The sequence below is a fragment of the Oncorhynchus mykiss genome, chromosome 15 (assembly GCF_057628025.1).
Source record: "Oncorhynchus mykiss isolate SJ-2025 chromosome 15, ASM5762802v1, whole genome shotgun sequence".
Taxonomy (NCBI): Eukaryota; Metazoa; Chordata; class Actinopteri; order Salmoniformes; family Salmonidae; genus Oncorhynchus; species Oncorhynchus mykiss.
Window position 1 is genome coordinate 26627123 of NC_143036.1, and position 20938 is coordinate 26648060.

The 20938-nt window shown below is 40.2% G+C and overlaps 1 protein-coding gene across 1 annotated transcript in view; it reads left to right on the forward strand.

Moving 5' to 3' along the window:
• The window catches only part of LOC110489881 (cadherin-7), a 114887-nt gene that overhangs the window by 77489 nt on the left and 16460 nt on the right, over positions 1-20938 (forward strand). The window contains exon 9 of the mRNA XM_036944147.2: positions 33-154. Coding sequence (XP_036800042.2) covers positions 33-154 — 122 coding nt within the window. The remainder of the gene's footprint in view (positions 1-32; positions 155-20938) is intronic.

Genomic DNA, 20938 nt, shown 5'->3' on the forward strand with positions numbered 1-20938 from the left:
TGATATAAACTCTTTTTCTCTCTGTCTTTCAGATGACCCAACCCAGGTTGGAAAAGGTTTTGCTGTCATTACGGTGCTGGACATCAATGACAACCCTCCGGTATTTGCCATTGAGTATGAGACCCTCTTGTGTGAGAATGCCGCTCCTGGACAGGTGAGAAACTGAAGATACTGTACGTTTTCTGATGGGGAAGGAAATGATATACATTGCTTATATACTTTTAAAATGTCAGATATTTAATAATTTAGTGTGTTCCTCACACACTGTTTGATTCCCATTGGTTGGCATCATGCGGCCTTTGGAAACCAATGTTCCCAATAAAACTTGAATCGGTCCCAGACTGTATGGATCATCCCCTTTCAAAGCTTGAGGTAATTTCAGGGAGACACTTTTAGATCAAATTGCAGGTATTGTTGGTGTTTGTATCCTTAATTAGCAATGTTACAGTCATTTCTGCTGCTGCTGCCAGCTGAATTAATGACAGTGTTTGAATTTCCCGTGGCTCTACAATGATATCATAGAGTAACATGATATTTCATGCTGGGGTGGAGTGGGTGTCTGCCCGGGTCTGATTCCTCATTCGGAGTGTGTGTGAGTGTGTGTGTGCGTGCGTGTGCATGTGTGTGTGTATAATTAGAGGATCAGTGTGGCGGGCACTGGAGCGGAAAATGCATCACAACATTATGCAAATGAAACAGGGGAAGGCTGGAATTTAGTTTCAGAAAGGCGTGTCAGGCGCTTTAGCCGTGCAATACATTCTCTCTGTGTTTAGCATTTGGCCTCATTGTCGCCAAATGACTGCTGCAATGGCAATTCGTCTACTCCTGGCATTTGGAAAACACAATCAGAGGGGGGAAAAGGCAAGCATGTAGAACTGAATAAGTACGATTGATCAAAATGATGCATTGATTTGGGAATGGCTATTAGGCCTGTTTAAATATGTTATTTACATTCCCCTTGATCACAGTGGGGTGTACAAGAATAACAAAATGATTTGATTTGGAAAATGAAAGCAGTTTTATGTAGCCTACACATTCGTCTTGTAACCACAGTATGATATAAATCTGTTCTGCCATGGGAGCCAGTTAAACTCTTTGGTTTGGGGAAAATTTGCCTTCAAGTCTGTAGGATTGTTAAAAGGCTATTGGTAGTTTGGTAGTTCCTTTGACGCAAAACTGAATGAACTGCTTAACCAGATCCACAGACTTCTGTTGCCCGTCTCTCCCATCAAGTAGATTGTTTGGTCGATTAAGAGTTTCAATGTGTTGACATTTCTTGTTCTCACATATTTAATGGTCTCACTCCACAAATGAGTGAAATTATAATTTTCGTGATTGAGGTGTTTGAAAATATTACATTATTGTGTTGAGATGTTGGACCATATTGTATAGCATGCCATCTCCTGTCCATGCCCTTTGAATAGCATTATTTTTAGGACACTTTGCTTTTTCTCTTTCAATAAAAAGCTCTCTGCTGCACTTTAAGCTAGCCTATACATCACATGCATTTGTCCTTGTCACACCATGATACATGAGGAAATTGCTTTACCTTTACGTGCCATCACCTTCCTTACCTTGTTCTCATACACTACAGTTGTGTGTCAGAGGCAGCCCAGGGTCTGACTCAGAGTAGGAGTGCTGATCTAGGATCGTGTCTCCCCTGTCTGTGTAATCTTATTCATTACGATATAAAAGGCTAAACTGATCCTAGAGGAGCAGTGCTTGAATTGTTTTCTTTCAAATCCTTGATTGAGCTTGCCTGGCAAAATCAGACTAATTGAATACTCCCAAATCTTCAAACCACCAGTCTCTCTGGCTCTCCAGGCAGGATCAATCAAACACTTAAAATATTTAAAAGTAAAAACTATTTGAACACAGGTCTGGTCAACGCACTGGTCTAATTATTATGTCTTCCCTCATACCTGTAAAAGTGCCAGGCCAATGTGTCATGGTTGACCTGTTTAACCATATGTACCACACATGTTTTCTTTAGACAGAACTCGTTCAACAGCACCACTTTTTTCCCTTTTTTTTGAAGAGAATGGTGCTGGAAGCGATGGCTGCCGTTTTACGTGCTCCTAACCAACTGTGCTATTTTGTTAATTTTTTCAGGTTGTTTGTAACTTGTTTTTTAAAACGTATTTTGTACATAATGTTGCTGCTACCATCACTTATGGTATCACTCACTTCTGGACATAAGAACAGCGATAATTCACCTCGAACTGGATGGAGATTTTTTCTTTAATGAGTCTGACATGATGGATATACTGCTTTCTTGGAAAAGGGCCCAAATCCCCGTAATATGCACGAAGAAAAGAAGGAGAAAAAGGGGGCGGAGGTCGGCTGTCTTCTGAGAATTGATAGGCGAGTGAGTAAACCCCCTCTACCATCAGTCCTATTAGCCAACGTGCAATCATTGGATAATAAACTGGATGAGCTCCAATCAAGGATATCCTACCAACGGGACATTAAAAACTGCAATATCTTATGTTTCACTGAGTTGTGGCTAAACAACGACATGGATAACATACAGCAGGCAGGGTTTTTGGCGCATCTTCAAGATAGAACAGCTGCCTCCGGTCATACAAGGGATGGCGGTCTGAGTCTATTTATAAATAACAGCTGGTGCACAAAATCTAATATTAAGGAAGTCTCTATATTTTGCTCGCCTGAGGTAGCGTATCTCATGATAAGCTGTAGACCACACTATTTACCAATAAAGTTTTCATTTATAATTTTTGTAACTGTCTATTTATCACCACAAACCGATGCTGGCACTTAGACAGCACTCATCAAGCTGTATCGGGTCATAAGCAAACAGGAAAATCCAGAGGCGGCGCTGCTAGTGGCCGGGGACTTTCATGCAGGGAACTTTAATCCATTTACCTAATTTCTACCAGCATGTTATATGTGCAACCAGAGGAGAAAAAAAACACTAGACCGCCTTTACTCCACACACAGAGACATGTACAAAGCTCTCCCTCGCACTCCATTTGGCAAATCTGACCATAACTCTATCCTCCTGATTCCTGCTTACAAGCAAAAACTAAAGCAGAAAGTACCAGTGACTTGCTCAATACGGAAGTGGTCAGAGGACGCAGATGCTAAGCTACAGGACTGTTTTGCTAGCACCTATTTGAGAATGCTATTAATTGACTACAGCTTGGCATTCAAGACCATAGTGCCCTCATAGCTCATCACTAAGGGAAGGACCCTGGGACTAAACACCTCCGACTGCAACTGGATCCTGGACTTCCTGACTGGCTGCCCCCAGGAGGTAAGGGTAGGTAACAACACATCTGCCACACTGATCCTCAGCACAGGGGCCCCTCGGGAGTGTATGCTCAGTCCCCTCCTGTACTCTACATGGCCAAGCACGACTCCAACACCATCACTAAGTTTGCCGATGACACAACTGATCACCAACAACAGTGAGACAGCCTATGGGGAAGAGGTCAGAGACCTGGCAGTGTGGTGGCAGGATAACAATTTCTCCTTCAATGTGATCAAGACAAAGGAGATGATTGTGGACTACAGAATATGATTGTGGACTGAGCACACACCCATTCTCATGGATTGGGATGTGTGGAGCAGGTTGAGTGTCCACATCACCAACAAACTATCATGGTCCAAACAAACCAAGACAGTCGTGAAGAGGGCATGACAATGACTATTCCCCCTCAGGAGACTGAAAAGATTTGACATGGATCCTCAGATCCTCAAAAAGTTATCCAGCTGCATCATCGAGAGCATCCTGACTGGTGGCATCACTGCCTGGTATGGCAACTGCTCGGCCTACGACCACAAGGCACTACAGAAGGTAGTGCGTACAGCCCAGTACATCATTGGGGCCAATCTTCCTGCCATCCATGACCTCTATACCAGTCGGTGTCAGATGAAGGCACTAAAGATTGCCAAGGACTGCAGCCACCTTAGTCATAGACTGTTCACTCTAAGGTCTACCTGCACCTGTTGTATTCGGTGCATGTGACAAATCAAATTTGATTTGATTTTTGAGTTTCTACACTGATGAGGTTAAAAAGAACCCAGCGCTGGTTAAATAGTGGACAGGACACACACATTGGGTTTCACCTAGCCTCGTCACAAGGCTTCTCTAAAACGGGAAACCTGGGGAAGTTCCATAGCAGAAATTAGCTAAAGAGGGGTCGGAAACCTGGTGTAAATCAGTGACGCCTAGCAACACGACAAATCTTGCTTGTAGGAGCATCTGTCAACAAAACAAGCATGAGTGACAAAACATTTTAGAATGTTTGCAGCATGCTGGTTTTCCCAGCATTTCTCTTTTATTTCGAGGTGAGCTAAAGTTCCAGGAAGAGGGTAGAAATGATCTACAATGCTGGCCAAATCAATATTTTTAATTCAGATGTTTCTAATGTGATAATTGTCTGTAAAGGCTAGCATGAGGGGAAAGAAGTAACTAGCCACAATGAGGTTTGTTTTTTAGAAAAGTCAGCTAACCTTGTCAGCTAATTACTGTAGGTATGACTAACTAGCTAGCTACTCGCTAGTTAAATATCTCTCAAGATTATAAAGCCAACAAAATGTTAAGAAAAAATGCATATTTAGTGACCTAAAAGCTGTGTTAGCTTATCCAAGGTCAGTGATACATACAGCAACCATGCACTGTCTATGGGACCAACTGCAATCATGTTGCAAGCAACATTGATAAAATGAATGAAATAAAAATAAAATGAACCTCATACAATGTTACCTGCAATGCTCATCTTCCGTAACCTAATAGTCATCTCCTTATTTTCATACAGTACTGAACCCCCTCCCCTCTTTATTGCAGGATTGTGATGGATGATTAATCTACATTGACACTAGTTCATTTTAAATAATAGTTTACCAATTAAAATAAGTATAAAAACTTCACTTCAAAGAATCAACAATTCATCACTTCAAAATGTAAAAATAGCTAATATGGAAAGATTCGACATCTTAATCTAAACAACAGTAGATAATTGAGTAGTAACAAGTAGGCTAATATTACTGAAGCATGATTTCAGGTGAGAAGAAAGAAACGACATACCAGTGGTGGCGAACATTGCTCCACTGATCCCTGATCTACTGGGTGAGCAGACTTATTTTATTCCAGCTCAGCAATAGCACACTTGATTATCAACTCATTAGATTTGCTAAGTTGAGTCAGGAGTGTTATTTCTGGGCTGAAACAGAACCCTGCACACCCAGCAAAACTCCAGTAGGGTTGGCCTGCTCCAATTGTAGTAGGTTTATACATTGTGTGTGATCTTTAACTGTATTTTTGTATACTTTTGATAACATAAGTAGGTCATGACATACTGTATAACCCATGGCATATAGGATATACCCTTAGTCTCTTGGGACATGCAAACAGGCTTTCACAGCTTAACATATCTGAGGACAAAAAAAACTTTACAAACAAACAGGCTTCATTATACTCAAATTTGACAGCACTGAAAAATATGTTGCTATTATCTCTCTGTCCTCAAACTCCTCCCCTCTAGGGACTTGAACTGGATAATCTTTTAATAATGTCCTCCCACGAAATGACCTGCCCTATCCAGTATCCAGTAGCCTACACTGTCCATTTACTGACAGCTGGAACTGAAATGTCAACCTATTCAAGGGCTGTTATCTACAAATGTATTTGGAGACTGAGTTTTAATTTACAATGATTTGATTAAGATAGCTGGCTAATAGAAAGTTAGCTAGCTGATGACATTTAATTGACTTTGCTAAACAGTATGTAAAGTTAGCTAGCTAGCAGCTCTGTTTGCCTACAAAGTGGCCTACTGTAGCCAGCTAGCTAGCTAATAATACTGTTACGCTCGTCGTCGGATGATAAATGACCGGACCAAGGTGCAGCGTAGTAGGCGTACATTCTCTCTTTATTTGAAAACGTAACACCGGGAAAACACAATGAACACAAACCGAATGTAAAGCTAGTCGTGCATAAAGCAACAAACAAAGACAGGATCCCACAAAATCCAAAATAGACAGAAAAGCTGCCTCCGATTGGGAATCAAACACACCAACATAGAAACAGAAAACCTAGAATGCCAACCCTAATCACACCCTGACCTAACCAAATAGAGAAATAAAAAGAATCTCTAAGGTCAGGGCGTGACAAATACATTGTTTTTTACCATTAAAAAAAGTATTTACTTAAATGAATAAGTTCTCACACTGCCTGTTTTTGGGGTCCTTACAGAAACAAAGTAATGGGCATTTTTCATGATATTTTCGGTGGTAGCAAAGCGCAGCCAGCAGCCATGTGGACGAATAGAGACACGTAATAAAGTCTGTCAACAGAGCAGTTAAGAACATGTTGACTTTACCAGCGTAATCCACTTCCAATTTCAATAAATATAAATCACAGACTGATGGCTACACTTGATTACTTGAAAACTAGCACTTGAAACTAGCATAGGCAACAACTACCCGGATTGACAACTGTGTCACACATAACACCCTTCTACGGCTGTGTTGGGGGATGGTTCTTGAAATGTAACATACTGTAGTATAGTATTCTACAATATATTAAAACATGTTATAGTAAGCACAACAGGATCGAGGGATACTACAGTGTGTAGTATAATATTCTCTGGTATAAGTTTACTACATAATTCTATTGTAAGTACTGTAGTATTCTGTAGTAAAATGTAGTATTTTTTCATGTGGGTATGCCCCTACTAAGCCACGCCTCCAGTCTTACCATCTGACCTGGTGGACCCTAGCTCAATAACTCAGCATCAACAACAAAACTTAAAGAAAACAATGGGTTGTTTGTGACCCAACTGGCTAGGTCAAAATGTGTGTTATGTCCAATATTTACCAAAATTGGGTTGTTTTTAACCCATCATTTTCTAGAATGCACTGCCTGTGGCATTATGCAAATATAAAAAAATATATAGATATAATAAAAAGATATATAAAAAGAAGGGGGAAAAGTTTACATTTGAGCTGGATAAAAACCCTATTTGAATAACAAGGAGCCATCAAGCTGTCTGTTTAATATCAGGATGGGTGGACATGTTAGCCTTGCAGCTGTACAATGCAAAGCAGAGCCTCCCTATCTTTTTAATTAACATGTATCTCTCTATACGTCCACCCTCGGGAATGGAACAGCAGAGAGCACACAAACAAACTCCTATAGACTCTATCTGCACATGGGCAGCCGCCTTCCCACTTCCCAACAAGCTTAGTTAAAACCTACAGCTGCCCACTGGAGAACTTCTCCCCCATTGGCCTGTAAGATTAAAACATAATGTTTGCCGTTCGGCTCAGGCTGTGTGGCTCTGTAGCACAGATTAGCCGGGAGCGCGGTGGTTGGAATAACCTGCCATCATTCAGGCCTAATTAGGGGCCGTCTCGTGGCACTGGCTCTCTCCAGAGACGCTACTTGTTACGGATCATCGGTGTGTCTGTCTTCTGCCATAATATTAATTTATATTACAACGGAGAGGAGGGGGGGGAAGAGGGAGAGAGCAGAGGTCACACGCTTACAATCATTTCCATCAGTGTAGCTATTACATAAATGAGTGGGCTTTCTTGGCATTCTGCTGCCCCAATCTGCCACCCTGTGCCCCACCCCACCCCTCTCACCCAACACACAGCCCCCGATAGACCTTGTCCCATAAAGTGCCCCCTTACTCTGTTTTGTTTGTTTTCGTTTTCCATTGGGCTCCTCTATTGATTGAAGAAGGAAAACTAACAGAAGTTAATCATAGCTACCAAAGTGAGGTTGATATATTTTCTTCATTATTTAAATCTGTTGTAAATATTTGTTCTATTAAAATAATGTGTTTTCACGTATTGTACTTCTTCTTCCTGTTCTAATTAAGATTCATTATAGGTGTTTCTTGAAGATGATAGTCAGAAACAAAACATTTGATTGAAGGGGGAGTTGGAAAAACAACGTCATGGCACATGTGTCAGGAGAGAGAAAAAGAGGAACAGTTCAGTTGAATCTGTAAAAAGGGTGTAACACGATTCAAAATAGTGTATATGGTGACCCTCAACAGCATCTTAGCTCAGGTATTCAGTGTTCTCAGATAGACAGGTAGCTTCAGGTACACAGAGTCTCTCTCTTTTTTAAAACACCTTCCTATAACCTCTCACAGAGACCCGGGTCTCTTTTTCAAATGATCCCCGCAATATACAGTACCAGTCAACAGCTTGGACACACCTACTCATTCAAGGGCTTTTCTTTATTTTAACTATTTGCTACATTGTAAAATAATAGTGAAGTCATCAGAACTATGAAAAAACGGTAACCAAAAAAGTGTTCAAAAATGCAAATATATTTTATATTTAATATTCTTCAAAGTAACCACCCTTTGCCTTGATGACAGTCTTCCTTTCCTGTGCCGGTCCTCATGAGAGCCAGTTTCATCATAGCGCTTGATGGCTGTTGCGACTCCACTTGAAACAAATTCAAAGTTCTTGAAATGTTTCGGATTGACTCACCTTCATGTCTTAAAGTAATAATGGACTGTCGTTTCTCTTTGCTTATTTGAGCTGTTCTGGCCATAATATGGACTTGGTATTTTACCAAAAATGTCTATATTCTGTATACCACCCCTACCCTGTCACAACACAACTGATTGGCTCAAACACATTAAGAAGGAAATCAATTCGACGAATGAACTTTTAACAAGGCACACCTGTTAATTGAAATGCATTCCAGGTGACTACCTCATGAAGCTGGTTGAGAGAATGCCAAGAGTGTACCAAGCTGTCATCAAGGCAAAGGGTGGCTACTTTGTTTCAATTAATTTGTTTAACACTTTTTTGGTTACTACATGATTCCATATGTGTTTTTTCATCGTTTTGATGTCTTCACTATTATTCTACAATGTAGAAAATAGTCAAAAAATTCAGAAAAAGCCTTGAATGAGTAGGTGCATTCAAACGTTTCACTGGTTCTGTACATAAATACACATTTTTAGCAGGTCACAAATTAAGATCTTATAATAGTGGACTAAATGTTTAGACTTCAGCCTGTGGACAGAACACACGTTGGGTTATTTGTTGCCCACCAGTTGGGTCTCTTAAAGGCTCTGCATGGTCAATCTGTAGTCAGCAGTGGCATTAAAGCATTTACTGCGATAAGGTCTCCACAGAAGTCAGAGCATTTATACTTCTAGCGCTTTGTGGAGCAGAGCTGTTGTGAAAGAAGTTGTCAAGGAAGTGAGTTTGTGTTTATACAGTACCTCCTGACCCACCTACCGTCAACCAATCATGTCAATGCGGAGCTATACGGAGCTATACGGATCCCTCTGGTTTTGTTTAAAAATTTGGGAGGTGCACAATGATTGCGTCACACCCTCAATGCGGGGTCTCCAACCAAAATTACGGCTCAAGCATATTTCGGCTTTTAGTTGGTTCATTGAACTATGATCCATCGGGTCAGATCAGAAGACTGGAGGACATGGCTTAGTAGGGGTGTGGATTTTCGATTGTTCTGTTTGGCCACCCATGAGAGTAAGTGTCATTCCGGTTCATCTGTTCTGTTGTGTTGTCAACACGTGTTAAGGTTGAGCACTGAGACTACATTACTTTATTGGGGTTTACACAAGTGATAACTATCCCAAAATTGGGAGACGTATTTGCACTTAAGGAACTCATACTCTTGTGTAAACCTCATTAAAGCTAAAAAAAAGTTTCAGTGCTCAAATTTAACAAATTTAACGACTGGAAAGACGTACTCTCATGGGTTGCCAAAAATAACTATCTAAAAGCAACGCCACTACTAAGCCACGCCTCCAGTCTTCTCAAAAGAAAACTAAAAAGAAAACTATGGGTTGTTTGTGACCCAACTGGCTGGGTTCAAATAACATGTGTTCTGTCCAATATTTACCCAAATTGGGTTGTTTTTAACCCAGCATTTTTTTGTGTATCCACATAAAACAAATACCATAGTATACTATGGTATAAATACTATAGTATTCACCGTAGTGTTTTTGCAGACTAAAATCTGCAAAAACACTATGGTGAATACTGTAGTATTTACTATAGTGTTCTACAGTATATTACAACATGTTATAGTAAGTACTACACGATCAAGGGATACTACAGTGTGTAGTATAATGTTCTATAGTATACTAAAGTTTACTACATAATTCTATAGTAAGTACTGTGGGTACACTGGAGTTCAATCCATATCTGCTTAGTCTATGTCTTTTGGCTGGACGAGACTATTTTGACACACAACAGTCCTGAGTTGAGCTAGCTGACTTATATAAATGAACAGAGATTGAAACAATGGTATTTGTTGACCATTGTGAGTATTGATTACAATCAAACTCCAGAGTATGTCTGAATTAGGGCCTCAGTGGGGGTATTAGCGGTGGGTGGATGTTTAGGAAGCGTGGTGGGCGTGAGGTCTTGTCGATTTGGGGGAAATTATGTTATGTTTGATGCTGGCGCTCCGATGCGTGTGTCGAAATCGCTAAGCAGTTGACTTCGAAGCAGCGTGCCTATGCTTGTATCACTTTATCAGAAGAACATGATCACCGACGTCCAAAGATTTGTTTCATCGAAAAACCACCTGATTGGTTTGATAGAAGACAAAAAAGGCTTTTCAACACAATTGGCAAAAAACAAGAACTCTATGCTACAAGAGGCTTCAATCCCCGTCACTAATTCGGGGCAAGCTGTATGTGCCGTGTGTCACTGATGTGGGTGTTGTTTTCGGTGTTGATGCCGCGGTGGGGGCAGGAGTGAAACTGCGAGAAGCAAGGGGTGTGAAAACCATGGACCCTGCCCCCTCCCAGTGTCAACACCACCCCATGATGACATCCAGCCATTTACCCACCCCCCCCATCTCCCGTAGCCATGGTAACAGTCCGTGTATATTTGAACTCTGGATTCAACTTTCAATACCACCCGTTATCTTGTGTGGAAAAAGATCCTCATCATCTGTACATGGACAGCCTGACTGATGTAAATGATAAACTTGGGCCAATCAAATTAATGAGCCGGATTGTCTGTCGATGCTGACGTGTTGAGTGCTGCAAACGTGTAATTTCACCTATGCATGATGAAACCTTTGACAGTGTTTGTTATGCCCGCTCTAGAGACAAGTGATGATAATTCAATCACGACTAGAGTTAGGTGTCAAGTTGCTGTACGGCCGTTATAAAGAGAGGCAGCAATCACGGTTGTTGTCGCAGTCAAAAAACAAATGGTAAGATATAAAATCGAGATCTCGTTCTCCAGCCCTGTCTAAACCCAGACACTTTGAAAGTGATCATTTGTAAGGTTTTCTTTTGCCTTATCTTGATTTAGCTCAGACAAGTTAGGAGGCCATCTAACTTTATAGAGGGGCAATTTATCTGTAATTTATCTCTAATCAGGTTGTGGAGCAGTAGGATCGGGCAAGGACGGAGGTGTGTGTGTGCACGTTACTTTGAATGAGCAAACATTCCCTACCTTCCTCTGTGTTTATCCGGTGCCGACGTAAAGGCACAAATCAAGACATGGTGGCCGTTTTATGTCTATTTGATCTGAGACCCAGCCGTGTGTAAACTCAAAATCCCTCTACTTCTGTGATTTATTTGACTCCTCAGTCTTGCCTCTGACAGGCACCGTTCAACTGTTAATGTCTCTCTGTGTGAATTTATGTCTACATCCGTGTCTTTTCCCTTCCGTCTCCTACTCGAACCATTAGAGGATTGGCCGCCGAAGAGCTTACGAAATGGTTTGCATCACCGCCTTGCTAATGAAAGGCATTATACGTGTACCTTCCCTCTCACTGCAAGTCATGAATTAAATTGATACCTTCCTCAAGATGAGTTTATTGCAGTATTCAAAGAACATCAAATAGGTCCCATATCCTTCATTATTAGGGGTTAAGGCAAGCCACATATGTAGAGGGATGTCTGTATTTGTATTGAAATGTGTATTTCACTGCACATGCATGTTATATGAAATAATAAATATATATTGCACCATGTGAAGAAATGTCATGTTGCGCAGATATGCATACAGTGCTTCCATGTTCAGGCTATAATGTCATGTATTGTAGCAGTAGCTCACTGTATCTACCATGATACACACGTCTAAACCAATGAGCGAATTTGAGATTTCTGCCAATAGATCACTTTTTTTTTTGTCTAATTTTAATCTCAGCACCAGGGAGTAGTGCACATGCAATATTCATGAAATCACATATGATGATAAAATCTCCCTGGGTCTGTCTGTCCTAATTGGCAGGGTGTCTTTCTCCACCTCCTCTAGTTTCTAATACCTGACAGCTTGTAGCTACAAGCATTTAATCAAAGATGACAACTGATAATCCATGTCTCAGCCATGGGGATCGTTGGCTGCCTTTGTGTTACGTTGTATTTCTGTCTGAGGTTACTTTAAATGTATTCCTCAATATGGTGGGTAGTAAGTGATAATTTAGCATGAAGTGTTTTTAACATTTTACCGAAGTGGGCTAAATCAGGGTCACACAGAGTGTTTTTGGTAGTCTTAAACTATAGGCTTAAAGAAAACGACACCTGTACCATGTCAAATATTGAGTTTAAATGTGTACCATTTTGAGTTTGCATCCCGATATTACACTTCATATACAGTGCCTTGCGAAAGTATTCGGCCCCCTTGAACTTTGCAACCTTTTGCCACATTTCAGGCTTCAAACATAAAGATATAAAACTGTATTTTTTTGTGAAGAATCAACAACAAGTGGGACACAATCATGAAGTGGAACGACATTTATTGGATATTTCAAACTTTTTTAACAAATCAAAAACTGAAAAATTGGACGTGCAAAATTATTCAGCCCTCTTAAGTTAATACTTTGTAGCGCCACCTTTTGCTGCGATTACAGCTGTAAGTCGCTTGGGGTATGTCTATCAGTTTTGCACATCGAGAGACTGACATTTTTTCCCATTCCTCCTTGCAAAACAGCTCGAGCTCAGTGAGGTTGGATGGAGAGCATTTGTGAACAGCAGTTTTCAGTTCTTTCCACAGATTCTCGATTGGATTCAGGTCTGGACTTTGACTTGGCCATTCTAACACCTGGATATGTTTATTTTTGAACCATTCCATTGTAGATTTTGCTTTATGTTTTGGATCATTGTCTTGTTGGAAGACAAATCTCCGTCCCAGTCTCAGGTCTTTTGCAGACTCCATCAGGTTTTCTTCCAGAATGGTCCTGTATTAGGCTCCATCAATCTTCCCATCAATTTTAACCATCTTCCCTGTCCCTGCTGAAGAAAAGCAGGCCCAAACCATGATGCTGCCACCACCGTGTTTGACAGTGGGGATGGTGTGTTCAGCTGTGTTGCTTTTACGCCAAACATAACGTTTTGCATTGTTGCCAAAAAGTTCAATTTTGGTTTCATCTGACCAGAGCACCTTCTTCCACATGTTTGGTGTGTCTCCCAGGTGGCTTGTGGCAAACTTTAAACAACACTTTTTATGGATATCTTTAAGAAATGGCTTTCTTCTTGCCACTCTTCCATAAAGGCCAGATTTGTGCAATATACGACTGATTGTTGTCCTATGGACAGAGTCTCCCACCTCAGCTGTAGATCTCTGCAGTTCATCCAGAGTGATCATGGGCCTCTTGGCTGCATCTCTGATCAGTCTTCTCCTTGTATGAGCTGAAAGTTTAGAGGGACGGCCAGGTCTTGGTAGATTTGCAGTGGTCTGATACTCCTTCCATTTCAATATTATCGCTTGCACAGTGCTCCTTGGGATGTTTAAAGCTTGGGAAATCTTTTTGTATCCAAATCCGGCTTTAAACTTCTTCACAACAGTATCTCGGACCTGCCTGGTGTGTTCCTTGTTCTTCATGATGCTCTCTGCGCTTTTGACGGACCTCTGAGACTATCACAGTGCAGGTGCATTTATACGGAGACTTGATTACACACAGGTGGATTGTATTTATCATCATTAGTCATTTAGGTCAACATTGGATCATTCAGAGATCCTCACTGAACTTCTGGAGAGAGTTTGCTGCACTGAAAGTAAAGGGGCTGAATAATTTTGCACGCCCAATTTTTCAGTTTTTGATTGGTTAAAAAAGTTTAAAATATCCAATGTCGTTCCACTTCATGATTGTGTCCCACTTGTTGTTGATTCTTCACAAAAAAATACAGTTTTATATCTTTATGTTTGAAGCCTGAAATGTGGAAAAAGGTCGCAAAGTTCAAGGGGGCCGAATACTTTCGCAAGGCACTGTATGTTATTGTGTGTGTGTGTGTGTGTGTGTGTGTGTGTGTGTGTGTGCCAATGTTTGTGTTGCTTGACATTCCCCGCTGTTCTATAAGGTGTTTTTTATCTGTTTTTTTATCTAATTTTACTGCTTGCTTCAGTTACTTGATGTGGAATAGAGTTCCATGTAGTCATGGCTCTTTGTAGTACTGTGTGCCTCCCATAGTCTGTTCTGGCCTTGGGGACTGTGAAGAGACCTCTTGTGGCATGTCTTGTGGGGTATGCATGGGTGTCCGAGCTGTGTGCCAGTAGCTTGTCGAGACAGTTTGATGCATTCAACATGTCAATACCTCTCATAAATGAAAGTAGTGAGGAAGTCAATCTCTCCTCCACTTTCAGCCAGGAGAGATTGCCTTGCATATTAATAAAATGATCTCTCTGTATACATCGAAGGGCCAGCCGTCCCGCGCTGTTCTGAGCCAATTGCAATTGCAAGTCCTTTTTGTGGCACCTGACCACACGACTGAACAGTAGACAAGATGCGACAAAACTAGGGCCTGTAGGACCTGTCTTGTTGATAGTGTTGTTAAGAAGGCAGAGCATCGCTTTATTATAGACAGACTTCTTCCCATCTTAGCTACTACTGCATCAATATGTTATGACCATGACAGTTTACAATCTAGTGTTGCTCCAAGCAGTTTAGTCATCTCAACTTTCTCAATTTCCACATTATTTATTTAGTACAATATTTAGTTGAGGTTTAGGGTTTAGTGAGTGTTTTGTTCCAAATACAATGCTTTTAGTTTTGGAAATAATTAGGGCTAACTTATTCCTTGACACCCGCTCTGAAACTAACTGCAGCACTTTGTTGAGTGTTGCAGTCATTTCAGTCGCTGTAGTAACAGATATGTATGTATAGGCGTTGAGTCATCCACGTACATAGAAACTCTGGCTTTACTCAAAGTCATGGGGCCTAATCAGCTACCCTGGGGAATTCCTAATTCTAACTGGATTATATTTGATAGGCTTCCATTAAAGAACACCCTCTGTGTTCTGTTAAACAAGTAACTCTTTTTTTACCCCTTTTTTCTGCCCAATTTCATGGTGTCCAATTGTTGTAATAGCTACTATCTTGTCTCATCGCTACAACTCCCGTACGGGCTCGGGAGAGACGAAGGTTGAAAGTCATGCGTCCTCTGATACACAACTCAACCTAGCCGCACTGCTTCTTAACACACCGTGCATCCAACCCGGAAGCCAGCTGCACCAATGTGTCAGAGGAAACACTGTGCAACCTTGGTTAGCGTGCACTGCGCCCAGCCCGCCACAGGAGTCGCTGGTGCACGATGAGACAAGGACACAGCTGGTGCTGCAGTACAGCGCCCTTAACCACTGCGCCACCCGGGAGGCCTAACAAGTAACTCTTTATCCACATTATAGCAGGTGGTGTAAAGCCATAACAGATACTTTTTTTCCAGCAGCGGACTATGATCAATAATGTCAAAAGCTGCACTGGAGTCTAACAAGATAGCCCCCAAAATAATTTTATCATAAATTTCTCTCAGCCAATCATCAGTCATTTGTGTATGTGCTGTGCTTGTTGAGTGTCAATTTGTTTACTGTAAATTAGTATTGTATCTGGTCAGAGGTTTACTAAGGGTTGGTAACAGGCTGGTTGGTCGGCTATTTGAGAAGGTAAAGGGGGCTTAGGAGTGGCAAAATCGTCTGCTATTATCCTCAGTAATTTTCCATCTAGATTGTCAGACCCCGGTGTCTTGTCATTGTTGATAGACAACAATATTTTTTTTCACCTCTTCCGTATATTATATTTGTCTGCATAGGTTCTAAGCATACCTGTTCAAATGTAATTTTAATGAGGGTGTCATTCTGACTGTTGTAAATCACACATCTCAATATACTGCACTACATTCAAATTACAACACACAACACATATGAGGGCACAGAGGTCCGGACCTCTGTAATTTTTTTGCATTCAAAAAAATCTACAAAAACTCAGGAACTCAACTAACTGTTGAGTTAGAATAGTAGAATACATAAGGTGTATTTTCAAAACTTGGTTGTGCATCAGCAGTTTTCCTCTTGTCATGTGTCTCACTGACAGTCACTCACTTAGCAGTCAATTAACATTTTAGATTGGTAAATGAATCTACTTAGTCTAGCCAGCTATCTAAACTTTTAGTAATCATGGCTGAATTACCGACCAGACACGCAGGGCAAGTGCTCAGGGGCCCTGTCCTCTGAGCACTTCCCATTGATTTAGTTAATCACAATTTTTTTTTTTCAAATAAAGTATTTTTTATTATTTTTTAAAATACAATTACACATACCCATTCCCTTTTTAAAAAGGTTTTGTATCAGTGTTATGTGGAAACAAGTAAGTGTTTGTGTATTCACAAAAATAACAAACAAATCATAAGCGACCAACTGTACAAAAACAAATAGAAAATGAACAAAAGAGAGAATTACAGACTAGGACAAAGACAGTTTTAGTCCTGTTAATTACCCCCCAATGTTCTTTTTATCAAGATTTTTTTTTAATAAAGGTTTTTTTTAAAGATAATTGCTTAGCTCTTAATGCCAAGTAGTAGATCTTGTCCAATAGACAAATTAATTTAACCGAAAGGTTAGAGTTGATTTCAGGTTAATTGCTATACATTTTCTTGTTAGTCACTCTCACTCAGATATCATATTAACATGGCATAAGTCATGGCAAATTGTGTAGAAATGCAGAAAATGTGCTTTTAAAACGGCAAAAAATCTCTCCCCATCCCATGGCATAATGTGTAGAATTTCAGGAAAGTAGCTATAAAACACAGTACATGGGATTCTAACACATATCATAAATACAGGCACATTTCATGGCATCATAATTAATAAAAACAACATGATATTATCCTAAGGTGCCAGATTACATTTAAACTAGTGATGCACCGATATGACATTTTTGGCCGATACCGATAACCAATATAGAAATTTTTTGCGGCCTTTTAAGCATTCTAGTACAGTTAAATAGTTAACACACACATGGATGCAGCGGTCTAAGGCACGGCATCTCAGTGCAAGAGGCACATCCGGCTGTGATTGGGAGCTCCATACAGTGGTGCAGAATTGGCCCAGCGTCATCCAGGTTTGGCCGGGGTAGGCCGTCATTGTAAATAAGAATTTGTTCTTAACTTACTTGCCTAGTTAGCTAAACGTTACACACATACACACACCACACTGATCAAAAAGTTATTTTGTTGGCATTTACATATGTCCCCATTATCAGTCAAATATAATCAAAACCTATTTTTTTCACTTACTTTCTGTGCTGTTTCGTTGATTATTTGTTCAGTCGTTTTATTCTCAAACAGGATTTCTATGGAATGCCGTTTGAGTCTTTGCTATGGAACGCCGTTTAGATCTTTGCTATGGAACACCGTTTGGGTCTTTGGGTGTCAAAAAAGAAAACAAGGAACAGTAGATATATGACTGCACGTCACATAATAATTTAACGCGTTCATACATTTTTTATGTAGTTATTCCACATTGATTACACTATCACTTGCATTACATGTCACAACGATTCATCAATACGTATGCTATGATGCTGGTAAAGCTGTCTCGCACACCTACAGTGCTGGTCGTTTGTTTGAATGCAAACAATGTCCTTCCACAAAAACATAGCAAAACAACGTAATCTGTTTCAGTAGCTATAGTTAGCTAGCTAACTATATAGCTAGGTGTTATCATCTAAAATTACCCTCAAATTTATTAGACAGTTTTTATTTGATTCATGGTGGTCGGACTCATCTATGTGAAGCTAGCCACAATAAGGATTAGCCACAATAGTGGATTTCGGGGTTAGCCTTCAAAATTAAAGTACCGCATAATTATACTATTTGTATTCATTTGCATCAATGTCAATTATAAACTTTTATTTTGAAGGCAAACCGCAAATTCCACTATTGTGCCTAATCCTTATTGTGGCTGGCTTCACAACACATAACCATGCTTCTACACTTGCATTGCTTGCTGTTTGGGGTTTTAGGCTGGGTTTCTGTACAGCACTTTGTGACATCAGCTGATGTAAGGGCTTTATAAATACATTTGATTGATTTGATTGATAACCAAGCCCAGTCGAGCCTCACTAGCCAGATGAAGCTAGTTGGCTGCTCATAACATTAGCTTTGGGCAACAGGGTTAAGTAGCTGGCTAGCTATTTATTTTCGTGTACTGAAGTTCAATTTCAATAGGCGAACAACAAATGGCAACCTAGCTAATACTTACTCACATGGATTGCTAAGAATAATGAAATTGACTGCAGTTTCAACTGGTCATTGTTTTCAGGCTGGTTGTATTGGTGCTAGCTAGGTACCAAGCTAAAGCTAGCAACCCCAGAAGTTGCGGTTGAACAAATGACATTTTCTTACTCTTTCAATTGACTGCTCGATCCACACAGCAGACATTGTGGGCTAGGTTTTGAATGCTTTGTTGCACATGTAGTGCAACATTTTACATGGCGTCATTACGGCATGTACCTAGGTGATATAAGTATGTATGTCAGCTTTGATATCTTTTTTGCACATCGGCGTTAAACTAGACATTGGTCGATACCGATGTTGGCATTTTTAGCTAATATCGACCTATTCCGATATGTTCACCGATATATTGTGCATCCAGTATTGTTCTGCATATCTAAGCATAACTCTTGAGCTGTCTGTTTCCTCCTGATGGGTGGTACTTTTTTCAAAGAAACAAAATATGCTTCTCTGCATCTCTGCTAAAATATGGGTAAAAGACTGAAAGGAATGTATCTTATTCAGTACATTTAGTAATTGCTTGCAGTAATTAATTGCAGGCATAACAGCTAAGATAGTTAGACAAGCTACTCTAACTTGATTGATAGACTGAAATGGCTTGGTAAACTCTCAGACAAAAGGGCTCCAAAAAGGTTCTCTGCGGAGAGATAGGATTCTACCAAGAACTGTTTTGATCAGAAGAACCCTTTTCGGAAAACAAGGGTTATTTGTAAGGTGAGGGGTTCTACCTAGAACCTATATATTCCTAAGAAACGTTTTTGGAAGAAATTTGGAAGAAATTTCATTTTTGGAAGAAAAGTATTTGATGATTCTTTGGAAGGCAATAAGAATTATTTGGTATCCAAGAAGGGTTCTACATAGAACCGTATATAACATTTCCCAGCGTGCTCTATTTCAGGGAGATTTTCAAAAGTGTTTGTTTTACTGTAATAATTAAAACTATGTTTTTGCATGTACATTACTTAGTTGATTAATTTCATGCTACACAAAGATAAATAACATACAGTTTTCTAAACAAATTATATATGTTAATAATTAGATTTATTGTACCGATTACTAAGATGGTTTTTCCAGTTTAGATGATTGAGGTAGTCTCTGTATTCAGTCTTCCTTACCATGGAAGTCATTCTGAATGCAGGTTGTAGGTGATAAAAAAATATTGTAACTCTGGTTGGACTCTAATAGGAATTACACATCAATTTGCAAGCAAGCATAATTTGACTTGCAGGCCTGATGTAGCCTGTAAACCAGGTGATTTCTAACACCACTGTGTTAGGGCATAATTAAGCTCTCAAATGAAGGCCTTATGGTATACGTAATTGTCATTGTCATTTAATTTTAAAGGTTGATAAGACTGATTGAGCTGTTCATAGAGGGTTCTTGGAAGAACCCTCCAAAGATAAAAGGGTTATTGGTAGAACTCTTCACAGATCATTCTAGGAAGAACATTTATATAGAGGGTTCTAGGTAGTACCATATACAGGGGGTTCTTTGAAGAACCCTACATAAAGGGTTCTAGATGGAACCCTTTGCAAAGGTTTCTGGCCAGCACCAAAAAGGGTCCCCTATGGGGAAAAACCAAAGAACCCTGTATGGTTCAACTTAGCACCGTTTTCTAAGAGTATTAGCTAGTTATGAGGTTGGTGTTGGAACATTGCCGCGGGGGCCTTGCTTCCATGTAGGCCAGTCAAGTTCTTCCACACTGATCTCGACAAACAATTTCTGAACTAACTTGTTAGAAAGGTGGCATCCTCTTACGGTGCCACATTGAAAGTCACTGAGCTCTTCAGTCAGGTCATTCTACTGCCAATGTTTGTCAATGGAGATTGCATGGCTATGTGCTCAGCAATGGGTGTGGCTGAAATAGCCGAATCCACTAATTAGAAGGTAGTGTAGCATAATAAAATAAATTTACAAAACATACTTCCTGCCATTCCTGCTTATTACCGGCAGCTAAAATCAAATCAAATGCTGTCTGTCACTACACTCTCTCTCCTCCTCCACTGATGATACAGTCTGCATGCACTAGACTAGAGCATCTAGTGTCTTGCCTAGTATTCCTTTGCTCTGTGGTGCACCTTTGAAGGAACCACTTACTAGCGAGAATAAGGGTGGGGGGGGGGGGGGGGTACTCCTTGCCTGGTCCAGTCAGTGTGCCCTCTCCGCAAAATAGAGCTGACAGATCTTTTATAAATAATGAGCAAATAAAATGTTATTTGTCACATGCTTTGTAAACAATAGGTGTGGAATAACGGTGAAATGCTTCGATTCTTCTCAGCAATGCAGAGAGAAAGATAATAGAGAAATAATAGAAAAGTAAAACACGTAATAATAAAAGTAATAATAGATACACAATGAGTAACTGTAACAGTAGCAGCAGTGTGTGTGATGGGTCAAAAAAACAGTTTGTGGGAAAAGTGTCTATGCAGATAGTCCGAGTA